This window comes from Astatotilapia calliptera, chromosome 23, assembly GCF_900246225.1.
Source record: "Astatotilapia calliptera chromosome 23, fAstCal1.2, whole genome shotgun sequence".
NCBI classification, from domain to species: Eukaryota; Metazoa; Chordata; class Actinopteri; order Cichliformes; family Cichlidae; genus Astatotilapia; species Astatotilapia calliptera.
This window is the reverse complement of record NC_039323.1, coordinates 29,300,172-29,316,860: the sequence shown is the minus strand read 5'-3', so window position 1 is coordinate 29,316,860 and position 16,689 is coordinate 29,300,172. Positions and strand designations below refer to the sequence as shown.

Genomic DNA, 16,689 nt, shown 5'->3' with positions numbered 1-16,689 from the left:
TTACCAGCAGGGGAGAGGAGGAATGAGGCGACTGGCGCCCCCACTGGCCGCTTTCAGCTATGACCCACGACCACTACAAGTGCATCTCTGCAGGCTGAAGGCATTTTTACACCGAAAACAATTCAGTTTGCATATCTGTCTACAAACCGTGTTTATAAAGTAGTACTGCTGCATTTTAATGTATTTGGAGATCTGCAACAGACTTGTATTAAATCATTTTGGCGTATCCAAACAATTGTTTTTTGTTTTTCAACTGTGCATGCTCTTTAGATTTTTTTTAAATTCATTTATTTATTGGTAAAGTCTAATCTGGTCTTATTGTACTTGAGTGTAACCAGATGTTTGTAGCTCGGAGTAAAGTCTCTGTATGTACATCCATTAAGGCATCGCTTATAGATTTTAATAATGATTCTCCTACCTTTCTGAAAGTGTATTTGACTTGGTTTGATGCTGTGAAGTTGTTCTGTTTAACCACTGAATAATAATTTTGTCATCATCCACTTTATTTGTCTTCTGTGCTCTTTCAGGCCTTTGTTTGTAGCTGGCCATCATTCTTTTAATAATGCACAAGATTATTGATCTAGCCACTCATAAAGTTGTTGCTGTCTCTCTGACAGGTTTTTCTTTGGTTTCTTTGGTTGATCTTTGGTTTCACTGAATGATGGCCTCCCTCACTTGCACCAACATCTCTTTGTACTTTACAGTGTAGAGTATGAAACAACAGGAGAGCAGGCCTCACCTGGCCATGAAACTACTTGTCAGTCAATTGTCCAATTATTTCTGGGGGTTTGTGCATAAAAATGGCAGTAATTCCTAAACACTCAGCAAAATACTTTTGTTAAACACTTGAATTAAAGCTGAAAGCCTGCACTTCAGTCACATCTTGATTGTTTAATTTGAAATCCACTGCGATGGCGTACAGATGCAAAACTACAAAAAATTGAAGCCTTTGTCTAACAAGTTATGGAGCTGACTGCATGACCACAAAGCCCGGACAGTTTTCCATCAAGCCAAAAGATGTCAGTGTGGCTACATGCAACTGCAGCATGCAGAAGCGCAGCATGTGTGGTAACAGCAGATATGTACGTGGTGTCACAATGTTTGATGCTTTGTGAAAGAGCCTGAGGCGTGCAGCACGTCGCCGATGGCCGCGTCTTCTTTTTGCCGTGCACGGTTATCACAGGAGGAAGGGGGGGCATCGGGGTGAAGTGTACAGAGAGCAGACAATCTGAGGCATTAAAGGAAATAGTGTAACAAGGCCACTGTAATCAAGATGGTCTTTTTCTCTTTTAATGTGCTAAATAATTTTTCTCGTTGAGCTAAATTTTGAGCCAACCTGGTTGCACACCGCACAAATGAAAAGCATAACAGAACAGTTCAGGATAGTCAGCTCAGAATCATCCAAACAGGAAGTCCCACGGGACGTCACTGTTCTCCCAATTATTTCTGACTTAAATTCTACAAACAGCCAACGCTGGCTCTGCCTCAAAAACACATGAGAAGCACATGGAAATAAAGTAAGCCAGCTCTCTGCTCAATGCCATCTGGTGGCTGGAAAAGAGAATCAGAGTTTGCAACCGAAAGTGACCTGCGCTGGAAAAAAAGAAAAAACCCCAGACTTTAAGATTTGTATTTGATTAAGAAAGCCTAATTTTTATTCCCCTTGCACACCTTGCTTTGATCTCTCCTACAGTAACTTTATCTGTACTGATCCAGGATCACCCATCAGCATGTGTAATCACGAACACCAAAATCCTTGTTGGTATTCGCCTCACCCTTACTTTCGCCAGGTTTTCTCTCAGTTGCAGCAACTGGCTGCTGGAAACACTACAAGCAAAGTGTGATTAAAACTGACGGGCTCGACGAACGTGACCCGGCTGCCAATAAGCCAGCCAGGAGATGAGGTAGATGGGATGGGATGAAAGACAGAAGCAACCTTGGCGTCACCATTTTTTTTCACTTGCAGATGTAGCAGAAGCTTAAAGGGAGTTTCCTTCTAAGCCGTCTAAGCTTTAGCTCTTCGTTATCAAGCTTGCCAACAGATATGCAGATCAATATTTTCCTGAAGTGGGCTATGAATAATATGAATACTGTGGGGGTAAAATGTGGGATGTGCTAGTCATTTTAGCAGATAATTTGGAAGCTGCGGCGACTGTACAGAATCAATAGCTTTTTCCTGTGAAAGCATTAAACAGTGTGGATATGCAGCAGCTGTAATATGATAATGCTGTGCTGCCAGCAGACTGTAATGTTGTGCAGCCGTGAATCCAAACGGGTGACCAAGTGCCATCACAGGCACATTCAGCCGAACTCCAGTATTGGGACTAATGCGGCTGTTTACACTAGTTCTCAAGTGGCTCACGCACTCTTTATCTGAATCCTGCTTTACTTGTTACATAACCGCTCCCAATGCAGAGACCATCAAAAGTAGATCCTTCATGCACTTTCAGTTGAAACCATTAAAGAGATTAAATGAGAAGGATTTAGAAACCGTGCTTCACGGGCCCAGTCTTTCATTGAAACACCAAAGCGGTTTGATTTAGCAAACAGCTGGATGGAAACGCTTTCTTTTAGAGGTCTGCCGTTTCCCTGAACTTTCCTGTCCTCTGGATGACCTTTTGGGTGCTCCACCATCCACTCACTTATTTTTGATTTTTTTATTTTATTTTCCAGATTTCTGAAGTATGAAATACATTTGTGAATATAAACAGCACCAAAGCCTATACCTACTGACACATCATTCATATTTAATGATGCATTTCTGTTGTTGTTGACTTTGCCTTTCATGAGTAAACTGCAAATCACTGAGGCTGGAGGATGAATAGGTAGTTTTTTCCTCTGTGAATACAGACCATTAATAAAGAGACACATACAAGCTGAAGATGCAGCTGTGTGCCCGTCTCATAAATAAATAGTAAATAAAATAAACGAATGCACTGATCACAAATTAACAGTGACTGCTGTGAGGCAGGCTAATGCAGATTCATGAATCTACTGAAATAGAGGTGCAGGTTAAAAAAGTAAAAATGCCACATCTTTGGCTTCACATTTGTTAAGAGTGAACCATTACAAATGATGGTGGGAAAATAAGAAATCAGGACGGAACCTTGTTAATTGCTTGTTATAATGCAAAAGTTTTCCCCAAAATGTCAGACCACAGTGCCCAACAACAAATGCTTTAAGGCAAGGACACACACAGCTCAATTTAATCTTAAAACTCACTTTTCTGTCCAAACAAAGAAGTTTAAGGGCACTGTGGCGGAGGCGTGGCCCCGGGCGCAGCTGCAGGGGAGGAGTGGAGCGGAAGGCTCAACAGGGCGGCGCTGCGAGGCCGGTAAGAACAGCTGATGTTGTTTATGGACTGATGATGGTCTCCCTCCGCTGTGTTTATAGTGAGACGAGGAGGAGCGGCCAGAAGAGAGATCAGCTGGGCTCGTGAGCTGTCAGACTGTGTGACTGAGTCAGCTGTCAAAACAACAACACTTGAATAAATGTGGAAGTTGGCTGTACCTACCTGTGTGTGCGTGTGTCTGTGCCTGGTGTATTCCACAAGTGGTGCCGAAACCCAGGAAAGTGCCGGTGGGGAAATGTCCGACCCACAGGCCGCGCCACCCGCCCAGCCTCTGTAATTCTTGGCGCAGATGCTGGCGGAGATGGCGACGATGAGCCGGGATCAGGCGGCCGACCAGCGTGCCCACCTGGCCGCGCTGCGGGAGCAGACGGACCGGCAGACGCAAGTTCTGGAGCGGCTGGTCGGGGCCGCTGCCACGCCGAAGCCCTCGCCACTGTCGGTGGCGGTGCCCCGGATGGGGGACGGGGACGACCCACAGGTTTTTTTGGAGACCTTCCGTGCCACGGCGGAGGCTTGCCAATGGCCGCGGGAGGAGTGGGCTCCGCGGCTGCTCCCCCTGCGGTCCGGGGAGGCACAAACAGCGGCCCTGAGTCTGCCTCCGGCGTCGAGGAGCAGCTTCGCGGACGTGAGCCGGGCGGTGGTGGACAGGCTAGGGCTCACCGCCGAAGACCACCGCCGGCGGTTCCGGGCCTGTCGGCTGGCTACAACGGACCGACCATTCGCCTGGGCCCGGCAGCTGCGCGACGCGGCGGTACGCTGGCTGCAACCGGGAACATCGGAGGGGGAGACGAAGCTGGTGGACAAGGTGGTGCTGGAGCAGTTCACGGAGGGATTGCCAGCGGAGACGGCGAGATGGGTCCGGTGCCACCGGCCCGCAAGCTTGGAGGTAGCGGTGACGCTGGCGGAGGACCACCTTGCCGCTGGAGCAGGGGAACCCGGGGACGCCGGACGGAGGCCGAACAAACAGGCCCCAGTGCCGGCCCCGAGGCGCCGTGTGCCGGCACCAGGGCAGGCAGAGCGGCTGCCGGCGCTGAGCCCCACTAACCCTTTCGCGGCGATGGTGCCGTCCAGGGGAGCCGAGCCAAGTGGAGCCGCCCCCGAGCCACGGAGAGCAGCACAGACGCCGGGGCCGGAGTGTTGGAAGTGCGGGCAGCCGGGGCACCTGAGGAGGGATTGTCCGCTTATGGAAGTGGGGCAGGTGTTTCGTGTTGCTGGCGCCCCAGCACCCTCCCCCGGTCCAGGAGGGACATACAGTATTCCGGTAAGGACTCGAGGGGGTATACGCCAGGCGTTGGTGGACACGGGCTGCACGCAGACCCTCGTACACCAAAGCTTGGTTCGCCCCGGGGCATTGCTGGAGGCAGAATGGGTGGAGGTGAGGTGTGTGCATGGTGACGTTCACAGCAGGGGTGTCACTAGGTATTAAGGACGGGGGGGGCTTAGCCCCCAAGAGATGCACACGACATGAACGAACGTAGTGAATGAGCACAAAATTTCACAAACAGAAAACAAAGACTGAGAAATTGTTTTCCTACTTTTTTGGACAGATTAAACATCCTAGGCCACCAATAGATCTATTGTTTTATTTCAGTCTGCTTTATAATACAGTACAACAAAAAAACAGAGGAAATGTGTTTGCTGCATCAATAACAAGAAAAAAACTGAAAATAAAAAAGTACATTTTTCTGGCTGCAATCACCAGTTACTTGGTGGGTGGAAGCATCAAAGAATGACGTCTGTTTTTAAGAGTGGCAAATCGGTCAATCACTCTGTTGTGACTCAGATGCTGAAGCGTGTCTTTTTCAATAGACATGACTGCAAGACTGTGAAGTCTTTTCTGACCCATTGTTTGACGCAGCCAGGAGTGCAGCCGACGCAGTGCACTAAAGGACCGTTCGCACGAGCAGCTGCTGACAGGCACTGTTAGGGCAACTTGGATGGTTGCCTTCAGAGAGGGAAACATGTCTGAATCAAGGAGGTTGTACACAGACAACATAGTTTTGGGTGGACATCCAGCCTCTGTTTTCCGGGTAAGAAAGTTTCTGGCCACCAGAACCTCCTCTTTTTTTCAGGTCAAGTCTGTAGTGCTTTGCAAGTTCATTCAAGTGTGGTTCACTCAAGAAGTTCTCAGATTTAGGACTGCATGCCTGGACGCCTTTTAGCAGCCCTGCATCTACACTGCAAAATCTTTGATCAAGCTCGCCAACCATCCGATCCACACAAGGGAAAAGTAACTCTCTTTTCAATGTGTCTGAGTTGTTCAATTCAGTGCGTGAACCCACAGTTGCCTCCAGGACAAAATCCTCCATTTTCCTCTGTTTGTGCCTTGTCTTGGCACCTGGTTCAGGGATACTGTGGGTGTTACACAGGGCCTTGGTTTTCTCATACAGCTCTGTAGCAAATGCATCTGAGTGTTTGCCCTTAAGTGTGTCACACACAGCTTGTTTGCAGATAAAAGCTTCTGCCAGGTCTAAAGTCTCTTTCTGCAGGAATTTGTGGAGTCCTTCGGTTACAGACAGAATCGACTGAAACATCAGTAGTGCATAGACTGCTGAGAACTTGTAGAGCTTTGCTCTGAGACCAACAGCTATGGGGGATCCAATTGCAGATAGGCACTCCAAAATGGCAGGCAATGTCTCAAGAACTGCACTGATTGATCGCAACTGACATGCCCAGCGAGTGTTTGAAAGTTGCACAAGCTCAGTTTTTGTCAATCCAAGCTTTGCCTGAGTCTCCATGAACTTATGATGATTGACTAGGGAGGTGCTGAAGAAAGAATACACACACTCCAACAAGCTGAAAAGCTCCACAGCCTCTGGGACAGCCTTGCAAGTATTGCACAAAACCAGGTTGAGTTGATGAGCATAACAATGCACATAGATAGCCTCAGGATGGAGCCTTCTAAAATGTGCTTGTACACCTCCAGTGGAGCCACTCATAACGGCTGCACCATCATATGTTTGTGCTACACACTTAAGCTCTGCAAGACCATAGTTTTGGATCTGCTGCTGAATCTCATTTGCAATGGACTGGGCATCAAATGATTTTATCTCTGCAAGTGCAAGGAAACGCTCCTTCACTGCCCCCTCTGACACGTACCTGACACAAACAGCTAACTGCTCTGCCTTTTTATCCCTTGCCTCATCCACCATGATGGAATAGACTTTAGACTTTGTCATTTCAGATACAATGACACTAGTAACTTCCTGGGCACAACAGTCAATCATGTCATTCTGGGATGTTGGTGAGATATACTGTGCATTTGATGGGGGATTATGTTTTTGAAGAAAAGGATCAAACTCCTTCAAAAGCTCCATGCACGCAAGAAAATCCCCTCTGTTTGGGCTGTCTTCACCTTCATCATGACCACGAAAAGGGAGTCCCTGTCTCCCTAACATAGAGGTGACTGCAACAATTCGTCTGAGATACTCTCTTCTTTCGACTATCTCACTCACATTTGCAGTTGCTATCATCTGTGCAACGTTTCCCTGTTTGCTAGTTCCCTGGTAGCTTTTCCATGTAACAACACTGTCCTTATGTGTTTGTGCCATCTCATGCTTGCCAAAGATGACTAAAGCTTTCTTCCAGTTCTTGCAACCGTTACTGACCAAACTATCATGTTTGATGTTTTTGCCAAGCACTCTACATGGGAAGCAGAAAGCTGCATTCTGGTTGACTGAATATTCTAACCAGTTGTGCTTTTCAAACCAGCTGTGGTTAAATGCTCGCTTCTGTGTACCAAAAGTATCATGTGGATAGCTCTTCAGCTTCACCTGTCTGGGCCCTGTGTCTTTGTCACCTAAATCAAACCCTGTAGTAGAATGAGTTGCTGCAGCTGCTTCATTTTCCCTCTCTAGGCCTGTTTGCTCTCCTCTCTCTGTAATAACTTGATCTTCCTCTGCCTCTCGATCCATTTGCTGCAGCTCCTCTGTCTCTCCTTGCTCTCTCTGACTTGAACTTGCCTGTTGACCTTTTTCTCCCTCAGCCACTCCTTCTGCCTCACCCTTCAAGATACATTAAAACATACTGAATTGTAATGTAAATTGCTAATATCATGACTTCTGCTCCCGCTCCACAGTAATTTGTTGCTCCCAAATATTTTGAAGTTACAAACATTATATTTTGAGCACGCATGTGACTAAAATGGTTGCAATTTAAAGCCCTGAAAAATATTACTAAATTACTTGAATTGAAGTAATATTAAAATAGAACCCTCAAAAATATGTGAGTCAGGCTAATTTGACTTATATACATATCTCTCTCTTTGCTCTCTCCACTTTCTAACCTTGACTCTCCTAAATAAAAGCTCAAGTTAAACAGGTCTTATATGTTGTACCGTGACTGAAATGTTTCATATTTCATATCCATATTGAGTCCCATAAAATTCTAATCAGACTGTCTCCATCACAAATGACTCCATCCTTTGACTCACCTCTCCAGCAGACGTCTCTCCCCTCTGCCTCTCTGTGCTCCTCTGCCCTGACTCCTACAGGTTAATGGGGATGGAGTGATTATTATTATTTCCACTGATGATAACCATACCTGAATGAGCTCAGCTGGATTTTTCAGAGCTAAAACGAGTGACAGAAATTAACATTATGCTAACAATTTAACTTAGTGCGCTAGCCAGGTTTTTATTTACAAAATGGGGAGCACCTGGTTCATTATTTACATGGGACTCTCTGCTGTTAGCTGGAGCTAACTAATTGTTACTACCAGCCAGTGATGAAGACTTACTTTCTTGAAAAACTTGCGTATATCCATGATTTCTTGCCGTTTGCCACATGCACGCTAGTGTTTCTGCAGGTGTATACGAGCGGAGTGTAAAGTAGCAGTGAAAACGAGGACTGGATTTTCAGTCATGTGGATGTCCCCTGTGAACAACTGGAAGGGATTGGATAACGAAGCACTGACGCTACCTTAACAATGTAAAGCGAAAGGGACCAACCGAGTTATGATCATATTTGTGTGAATAGCGACAGGTTTATATTATTATTTCTTTAAACTCATATTCCTGCATCTTTATATTGAATTTGTCTGCAAGTTCTGTAAAAAAAAAATCGAATAAGTTTAAAAATAAAAAAAATAAAAAAAAAACTAAAAAAAAAACCCCACCAAATTATTTAGGGGGGCTTAAGAATATTTTAGGGAGGCTTCAGCACCCCTAAAATAGGCCTAACGACGCCACTGGTTCACAGGTATCCCATAGTGCCGCTGTTATTAAAGTATACGGGCAAAACGCATAGAGTAACGGCGGCGGTTAGCCCGCGCCTGTCGCACCCCCTGATTCTGGGTACCAATTGGCCGGGGTTTCATCAGCTACTGGGACAGTACGCGGAGGTGCGATCACGACCGGAAGCGGGGTGTAGCGTGTGCGCGGCGTTCAGCGGTGACGCGGGGTCGTCCGACACTGACTCCAGGGGGGAGGAGCCGGCGGGTCCCTCACGGGACGTCCCGCCGGCCCCGGAAGTGTCCCCCATGGGTGATTTCCCACTGGAGCAGTCTCGTGACGGCACCCTACGCTCAGCCTTTGACCAAGTGATGGCTATTGATGGTCACGTGGTGCGCCCTGAGGCCGCGCAGACCTACCCGCGTTTCGTCTTATTAAACGACCGATTATATCGAGTGAGTCGTGACACTCAGACAGAGGAAACACACACCCAGTTGTTGGTGCCGCAGGGCCGCCTGGAAACGCTTTTCCAGGCGGCCCACTATAACCCCATGGCAGGGCATATGGGCTATGAGAAAACTCTGGAGCGAATAACGGCCCGATTTTATTGGCCGGGCATCCGAGCGGATGTGCGCCGCTGGTGCGCGTCCTGCCCGGACTGCCAACTTGTTAACCAGCCGGCCATACCGAAGGCGCCGCTGCACCCTCTCCCCCTCATTGAGGTCCCGTTTGAGCGCATCGGCATGGACCTCATCAGGCCGTTTCACCGGAGTGCACGCGGCTACCGCTTTGTGTTAGTCCTGGTGGATTACGCAACGCGGTACCTGGAAGCAGTTCCGCTGCGCACAATCTCTGCAAAGAGTGTGGCGCAGGCACTGTTTCAGGTCATCTCCCGAGTCGGAATCCCGAAAGAGATACTGACTGACCAGGGCACGTCGTTTATGTCTCGTACACTGCGGGAACTGTACGAATTACTGGGCATTAAATCTATTCGGACCAGCGTCTACCACCCTCAGACTGACGGGCTGGTGGAGCGGCTGAATAAGACTTTAAAGTCCATGATTCGGAAGTTCATTAACGAGGATGAACGCAATTGGGATCACTGGCTAGACCCTCTGTTATTCGCAGTGCGGGAGGTGCCCCAGGCCTCCACGGGATTTTCTCCCTTTGAACTGCTGTTCGGCAGGAGGCCACGTGGGGTGCTCGACCTGATTAAAGAAAGCTGGGAGGACGGTCCGAGCCCCGCCAAAAATGAGATTCAGTAAGTGTTGGACCTGAGAGCAAAACTCCACACTTTGGGGAGGTTGTCACGGGAGAATTTGCTCCTCCAGGCTCAGCAGCGTCAGCAACGCCTGTATGACAGAGGGGCTAGGCTCAGGCAATTTTCACCGGGAGATAAAGTGCTTGTGTTACTCCCTACTTTCAGCTCGAAGTTGCTCGCCAAGTGGCAAGGACCCTTTGTGGTCACACGACGAGTCGGGGACGTGGACTATGAGGTCGCTCGGTCGGACAGGGGGGGAGCCACGCAGATTTATCACCTCAATCTCCTCAAACTGTGGCGAGAGGTTGAAACCGCTTCTCTGGTGAGCTTGGTGAAGGAGAGAGATGAGTTGGGGCCTGAGGTGCCAAATTCTATCATTCCCACCTCCCTCCCTTGTGATGACCATCTCACACAGGCCCAGAGAGCGGCTGTTGTCGCGTTGCAACAGCGTTTTGCGGACGTGTTCTCCCCCCTGCCCGGCCGGACGTCCCTCATCGAGCACCATTTCGTGACGCAGCCCGGCGTGACGGTGCGTTCACGGCCCTACAGGCTCCCGGAGCACAAGCGAAAAATCGTGCAGAGGGAATTGGCGGAAATGCTGAGGATGGGAGTAATAGAAGAGTCGCACAGCGCCTGGTGTAGCCCCATCGTTCTGGTGGCGAAGAAGGATGGGTCTATACGGTTCTGTGTCGACTATCGCAGGGTGAACGAAGTGTCACGCTTTGATGCCTACCCCATGCCTCGGGTCGACGAGCTCCTGGACCGGTTAGGCACGGCCCGCTTTTTCACGACACTGGACTTAACCAAGGGCTATTGGCAGATTCCCTTGTCTGCCGAGGCCAGGGAGAAAACGGCCTTCTCCACTCCGTACGGTTTGTACCAGTTCGTGACACTTCCGTTTGGCCTGTTCGGGGCCCCGGCCACTTTCCAGCGTCTCATGGACCGGGTACTGCGTCCGCACGCAGCGTATGCTGCCGCCTACCTGGATGACATGATCATCCACAGCGACACCTGGGCGGAGCATGTGCTGCGGGTGGCCGCGGTCCTGGAGTCCCTGAGGGGGGCGGGGCTCACGGCCAATCCGAAGAAGTGCGCGGTTGGACGGAGGGAGGTGCAGTATCTGGGGTACCACCTGGGGGGCGGGCAGGTGCGTCCACAGGTGGAGAAGACGGCGGCTATCGCATCCTGCCCGCGCCCCAGGACGAAAAAGGAGGTGAGACGGTTCTTGGGGTTGGCGGGTTACTATCGTCGCTTTGTGCCGGGGTTTGCGCAGCTAACCAGCCCCCTGACCGATCTCACTTGAAAGGGTGCCCCGGATCTGGTCCAGTGGACGGGGCCGTGCCAGGCGGCGTTTGTGCAGGTGAAAAAGGCTCTCTGTGGGGAGCCGCTGCTTCACACTCCTAACTTTTCCCTCCCTTTTGTTCTGCAGACTGACGCCTTGGACAGAGGGCTGGGAGCCGTTTTGTCCCAGCAGGTAAGGGGGGCCGACCGCCCTTTCCTATACATCAGCCGGAAGCTAGCAGAGTGCGAGCGCCGGTACAGCACCGTGGAGAAGGAGTGCCTGGCCATCCGGTGGGCGGTCGGCTCCCTGCGCTATTACCTCCTGGGACGCTCATTCACCCTCTGTTCGGACCACGCCCCGCTGCAGTGGCTCCACCGCATGAAGGATGCCAACGCCCGGATCACCCGGTGGTATCTGGCGTTGCAGCCCTTTAAGTTCAAGGTGATCCATAGGCCGGGGGCGCAGATGGCAGTGGCCGATTTCCTCTCTCGCTCGCGGGGGGGGGGAGTTGGCTCGGCCGGACGGCTCCCCGGCCTCGAACGGGCGGTGGGGGTGTGTGGCGGAGGCGTGGCCCCGGGCGCAGCTGCAGGGGAGGAGTGGAGCGGAAGGCTCAACAGGGCGGCGCTGCGAGGCCGGTAAGAACAGCTGATGTTGTTTATGGACTGATGATGGTCTCCCTCCGCTGTGTTTATAGTGAGACGAGGAGGAGCGGCCAGAAGAGAGATCAGCTGGGCTCGTGAGCTGTCAGACTGTGTGACTGAGTCAGCTGTCAAAACAACAACACTTGAATAAATGTGGAAGTTGGCTGTACCTACCTGTGTGTGCGTGTGTCTGTGCCTGGTGTATTCCACAGGCACTTTTAGCTGAGACATCTTAATATAAAAGAAGATGTCATTTTAAAGGCAGTTCTTAGTTATTCTGTAGGATCACGAATCGCTGCTTTAATTAATAGAAAAGAAACGTTTCAGTATGACTTAAATTATAAGAAATAAGATTGTAAAATTACAGAAAACGACAAAGAGAAAGTTTGTCTAAATTCAATTCAATTCAACTTTATTTATATGGCATTGTTGATGATTTCCTAACTATATGAAGAAACACACAGCCTTCATTTTCACTGCTGAGCAGATAATTGTGGTCAGACAATTAAATCCACTCATCAAGAGCATGAATGTAACAGTAATTCGGGCCTTTTAATAATTTCTTTGAATTCTTTTTGCAGGGTTGAATGATTGTACAACATATGTCTTTAATGACTGGATTAGATTTGATTCTACTGTATTTTATTTGCTGTCATTTTAAAAGTATATTACTCAAACAATGAAAGGAAGTTTGGCATCCAGTTCAAAGTGCAAACAATATATACATGCGTTGCTATCAGTGATCAGAGTTTAGCAGGCTGACAGCAGTGTGGAAGAAAGTGCTCTTCAGTCTGCTGGTTTGGGAGCAGAGGATCCTGCACTCCTTCCAGAGCGACGCAGAGTGAACAGTTTGTGGTTTGGATGTGAGGAGTCTTTATGATGTTGTGAGCAGTCTTCAGACTGTGATTCCAGACTATGTTAGCAAAGGAGGGGAGCTGAGTCCCAATGATGTTTTGGGCAGTTTTCTCAACTCACTGTAGAGCTGCTGTTAAACCACAGTACAATGCAGCTAATCAGGATGCTCTCAGAGGTGCATCTGTAAAAGTTCAGGAGACATTTGAGGGTTTTCTTTATCAGGCTAATTGTATTGGTGTGCCAAGTGAGGTCATCGCCGATGTGGACTCCCAGAAGCTCAAAGGCTACGTTCACACTGCAGGCGAAAGCGCATCAAATCCGATTTTTTGACCCTATGCGACCCATATCCGATCATGCTATGACAGTGTGAACGGCGCAAATCCGATATTTTCAAATCCGATCTGGGTCACTTTCGTATGTGGTACTGAATCCGATACATATCCGATGTTTTAGAAAGCGACTGCTGTGTGAACGGTCAAGTCGCATTAAATCCGCCTTTTACGTCACTGACACAAGACTGAAGCCAATTATCAGCGCCAGAGAAGCGCCCGAGAAGACATCGCGAACGCTTCCTGGCCATCCAGTGTGGATGTCAGTGAAACTGTTGGGAAGACAACGTAAACATTTTATTTGTACTGTATAATCTGCAGATTCTGACAGAAATCTACAGCTATCCTTTGAAGCACCGCTCCTCTCTTAAACGGCAATAAGGATCATTATTAGGTTATTTACATTATTATGTAAATAACAAAATAACTTAAAGCAAAAATTGGGAAACGTGAAGACCGAAGTCTTTATATTAAGGGCCATCAGTCAAACAATACTGTTGCTCTGGGTCTAAACAGAGCGCGTTGTGTGTGACATCTTCTTTTGCGCATGCGGGCCGCTTTGAGCGTTCACACTAGAGCGCGTTTGCTGTCGCATTTTATTTGTAGTGTGAACGAGCAGACAAAAAAATCGGATTTGATCAAAAAATCGGAATTGAGCATTAAGACCTGCAGTGTGAACGTAGCCAAAGAGACACACTGCCACCTCACTCCCTTAGATGTTAAGTGGAGCGTGTGATGTGTCACTGTATCATCATAAGTCCACAATAAGCTCCTTGTTCTTCATGGTGTTAAGGGTAAGATTGTTAACTCCACACCAGTGAGCCAGATGTTCCACCTCCTTCCTGTAAGCCTCCTTGTTGTTCACACTGATCAACCCCACCGTTGCAATGTCATTTGCAAACTTCACAGTAGTGTTTTATACACACACAGGAATGCAGTGATAGATTAGCAGTGAGTAGACGAGTGGATTGAGTATGCAGCCTTGTGGGACACTGTGGTTAGCGTCAGAGTAGAGACGATGCGGCTGTCTACTCTAACAGGCTGGAGTGTGTTGGGTGTAGTCCAGTTGCAGAGTGCTGATGCCCAGCTGTCTGAGTTTGGATGGTACAACTGTGTTGAATTCTACAGTTCATCCTGTTAAAACTAAAGCTGAATTTAAAACCCTTCTCCTCACATACAAAGTCTTAATTAATCAGACTGCATCACAGCTTGAAGATTTCATATTAGGGCTGCTCGATTATGGCAAAAATGATAATCACGATTATTTTCACTGAAATTGAGATCTCGATTATTTGACGATATTTATTTAACCCTTTAAGACCTACCATAGAACCAAGTCCGCCAGAGCTTATATTATTTTTTTACATGTTGTAGTGCCATTTGTGGGAGCATTTCAAGTTGCTATACAACTTTTATAGCCCATATTTTAATAATATGTATGCACTAAGTCCATAGTAATTACATTAATTGCAAAAAAGTGCAATAAACTACAAAAAAATTGAAAATCGTTTTTGGTTTTTTTTTACATATATTTCTACTTGGAGAAATTTAAGAGGTTTATCCCGCAAAGCTGTGAATACAAAAAAGTTGCAAAAAATAGTTTACAACAACAGGAAATTTATTTTGAGTGTCTTCATAGTTTTATTTTGGAGATACACCAATTTTTATATACTGCAGGAAAAACAAAAAAACCAATCCTATGATGCAAATTTGCAAAGAAAACTGCAGGTGCATCAAAATAAACTATTTCCAGCAGTGCAATTTGAGTTCCAAGCATCCCAGAAACTATTCAGAAAAGTCAAACATGACCAGTATAGGCTTTTAAGGCTACAAGTAAAAAACTACAATTTCTGCGAAAATGACGTCACTTCCGGTTTCGGCCAGGAAATGGCGGACATGCGATAGTTCGCACTGATGTCTGTTTCACTGTGGGAAGTGTTATGAACAGCTGATCGGACCGGCAAAGCTGTTTCTGGAATATTATGTTTTTGTTCCTGCAAGCGCTTTTTATGCAATTTTTGCAAAGCTTTGTGTGGAAGGAAACTGTGACCGAGGACAAGCTGATGGCATGAGATGTGAGTACAACTCCTCTGGTTTATTGCGTTAGCTTACAGGGTTCGTGTTCTACAGGGATTTAAAAATAGTTACGCAAAACGGAGCGTGCTGCTCTGACCGGCTTTAAAGGGTTAACAATGACTTTAAAAAATAATATAAAATAGTGTGCAACACCACTGAAGTTTTTTTTTTTTTACCTCTCTTTTCAACCAACGGCAGTCACTCTCCTCTCCAAATAACTTCTGCTTAGCTTTCCGAGCTTCCCTCGGGTCCTCTTAATCAGCGGTCTCCAACCTTTTTTGCGCCACGGACCGGTTTATGCCCTCCAATATTTTCAAGGACCCTATTTCATATCATCGTAATAGACCACTTTGCTCTCTAATCGCAGGCTTGTGTGGTTCCTCGAGTTTTTAAAAGTAGAATGGGAGGCAGAGGGTTTGGCTTTCAGGCCTCTTTTCTGTGGAAACCTCTCCCAGTTTGGATTCAGAAGAAAGACACCCTCTCTACCTTTAGGATTAGATACAAAACTTTCCGTGGATCAGGTGACCCTGAACCCTCCCTTAGGGTGTGGGGAACTTTTCATGATGCACTGAACACTTCGTCCTAGTCTTGCCACTACTGCATATCATTGAATTTTACCTTCTCTCTCTATGTAGTAGTCCATTTTTCCCACATTCACCAAGTCCTTGCATATTAGAAATATATCCTTTTCTCCAATATTGTCGGGCATAAAGCACCTTGAGTCAATTGTTGTTGTTAATTGTTGCTATGTAAACAAAATAAAACTGAATTAAATGGAACATAGAATTGGGTTGGGGTACTTGACTAGCGTGCTTAGATGTCACAGGGTCTATAACTCTCCTCCTGGTGGCTGACACTGTAAAAGTCACTGCTGAGAATCAGTTGCTACCATTTCAATGTTGCATCTCTTTCTGATTCTCAAGACAGTTGTTGGTATGTAAACAGCTACATACATTTTCTAGTAGCTGTCTATTAAAGTGAACAGCTGGAGAGCACTTGAAATTGTTTTCTCCTCTATTACACAGTGACCACATTTGATTTTGCTGATTCAAATCCACAAAGAGCCAATGTCGGCGACAGCTCAGTGTGAGCCTCCAGGTTATGACTGCAAACGAGGTGCAGAGCTCAGAGATGCTTTGTGCTACACCAGAAATAAAGAAACATTCAGTTCTGTAATCTTTGCCTCTTTTGTGAACACTAAATGTGCAGGAAAAATGGAAGAAACTGCAAAACTGTCAGCTGTTTACAGACCTGTGGTCGTCCCCTTGGAATAATACGTTAAACAGAGTCTATTTAAACACTATCTCTATGACCCCTTGGTACAGAGCAGCTCTGCAGGGATCTACAGGATTAACCAGCGCCTCTGAGGTAAGCTGAATCATAATAAACAGCAGCAACGCTTTGAAAATACCCATAACGGCACATTAGCATTGAAATGAGGTGGCACTTTTGTCAGTAGGTAGTTCTGGGTCACGGAGACAAACGCTGAATACTGCCGCGGGGACGACGGCACACACTCAGCTGTCCTCTCCACAGCCCAGTATGCCTACATCGCTAATGTCAATAGTGTTAACATGGCGGCTCGTTTGCAGAGGAGCACGGGATGAATTTGCTCAAAGCGCTGGAAGCCATCCATTTTTTGGAGAGAATTCACATCAACCCTGCTTCGTACTATGGGCTACATCCATGGCACTTCTACTCATAGGCTGTAAAATTTTAAGGG

General features: G+C 47.3%; 2 protein-coding genes across 2 annotated transcripts; one reads left to right on the top strand and one right to left on the bottom strand.

The window, feature by feature from the left end:
- Positions 1–3,327: 3,327 nt before the first annotated feature.
- Positions 3,328–11,875, top strand: LOC113016690 (zinc finger protein 232-like). The gene is made up of 2 exons (XM_026159711.1): positions 3,328–4,613; positions 11,760–11,875. The coding sequence occupies exons 1-2, from the start codon at positions 3,642–3,644 to the stop codon at positions 11,760–11,762; spliced, it is 975 nt and encodes a 324-aa protein (XP_026015496.1). The 5' UTR covers positions 3,328–3,641; the 3' UTR covers positions 11,763–11,875.
- Positions 4,991–8,393, bottom strand: LOC113016689 (zinc finger MYM-type protein 1-like). Its single transcript, XM_026159709.1, has 3 exons — positions 8,090–8,393; positions 7,785–7,838; positions 4,991–7,356 (listed from the first exon to the last, which is right to left on the bottom strand). The coding sequence occupies exons 1-3, from the start codon at positions 8,114–8,116 to the stop codon at positions 5,323–5,325; spliced, it is 2,115 nt and encodes a 704-aa protein (XP_026015494.1). The 5' UTR covers positions 8,117–8,393; the 3' UTR covers positions 4,991–5,322.
- Positions 11,876–16,689: the final 4,814 nt, after the last annotated feature.

What these genes read in the sequence shown, in the direction of transcription:
- LOC113016690 (XM_026159711.1), top strand. Translation starts at nt 3,642, where the DNA reads ATGCTGGCGGAGATGGCGACGATGAGCCGGGATCAGGCGGCCGACCAG.
- LOC113016689 (XM_026159709.1), bottom strand. Translation starts at nt 8,116, where the DNA reads ATGGATATACGCAAGTTTTTCAAGAAA. An exon ending in TACGCAAGTTTTTCAAGAAA is followed by an intron (nt 7,839 to 8,089) that starts GTAAGTCTTCAT and finishes ATTAACCTGTAG; the next exon opens with GAGTCAGGGCAGAGGAGCAC. An exon ending in GAGAGACGTCTGCTGGAGAG is followed by an intron (nt 7,357 to 7,784) that starts GTGAGTCAAAGG and finishes TGTATCTTGAAG; the next exon opens with GGTGAGGCAGAAGGAGTGGC.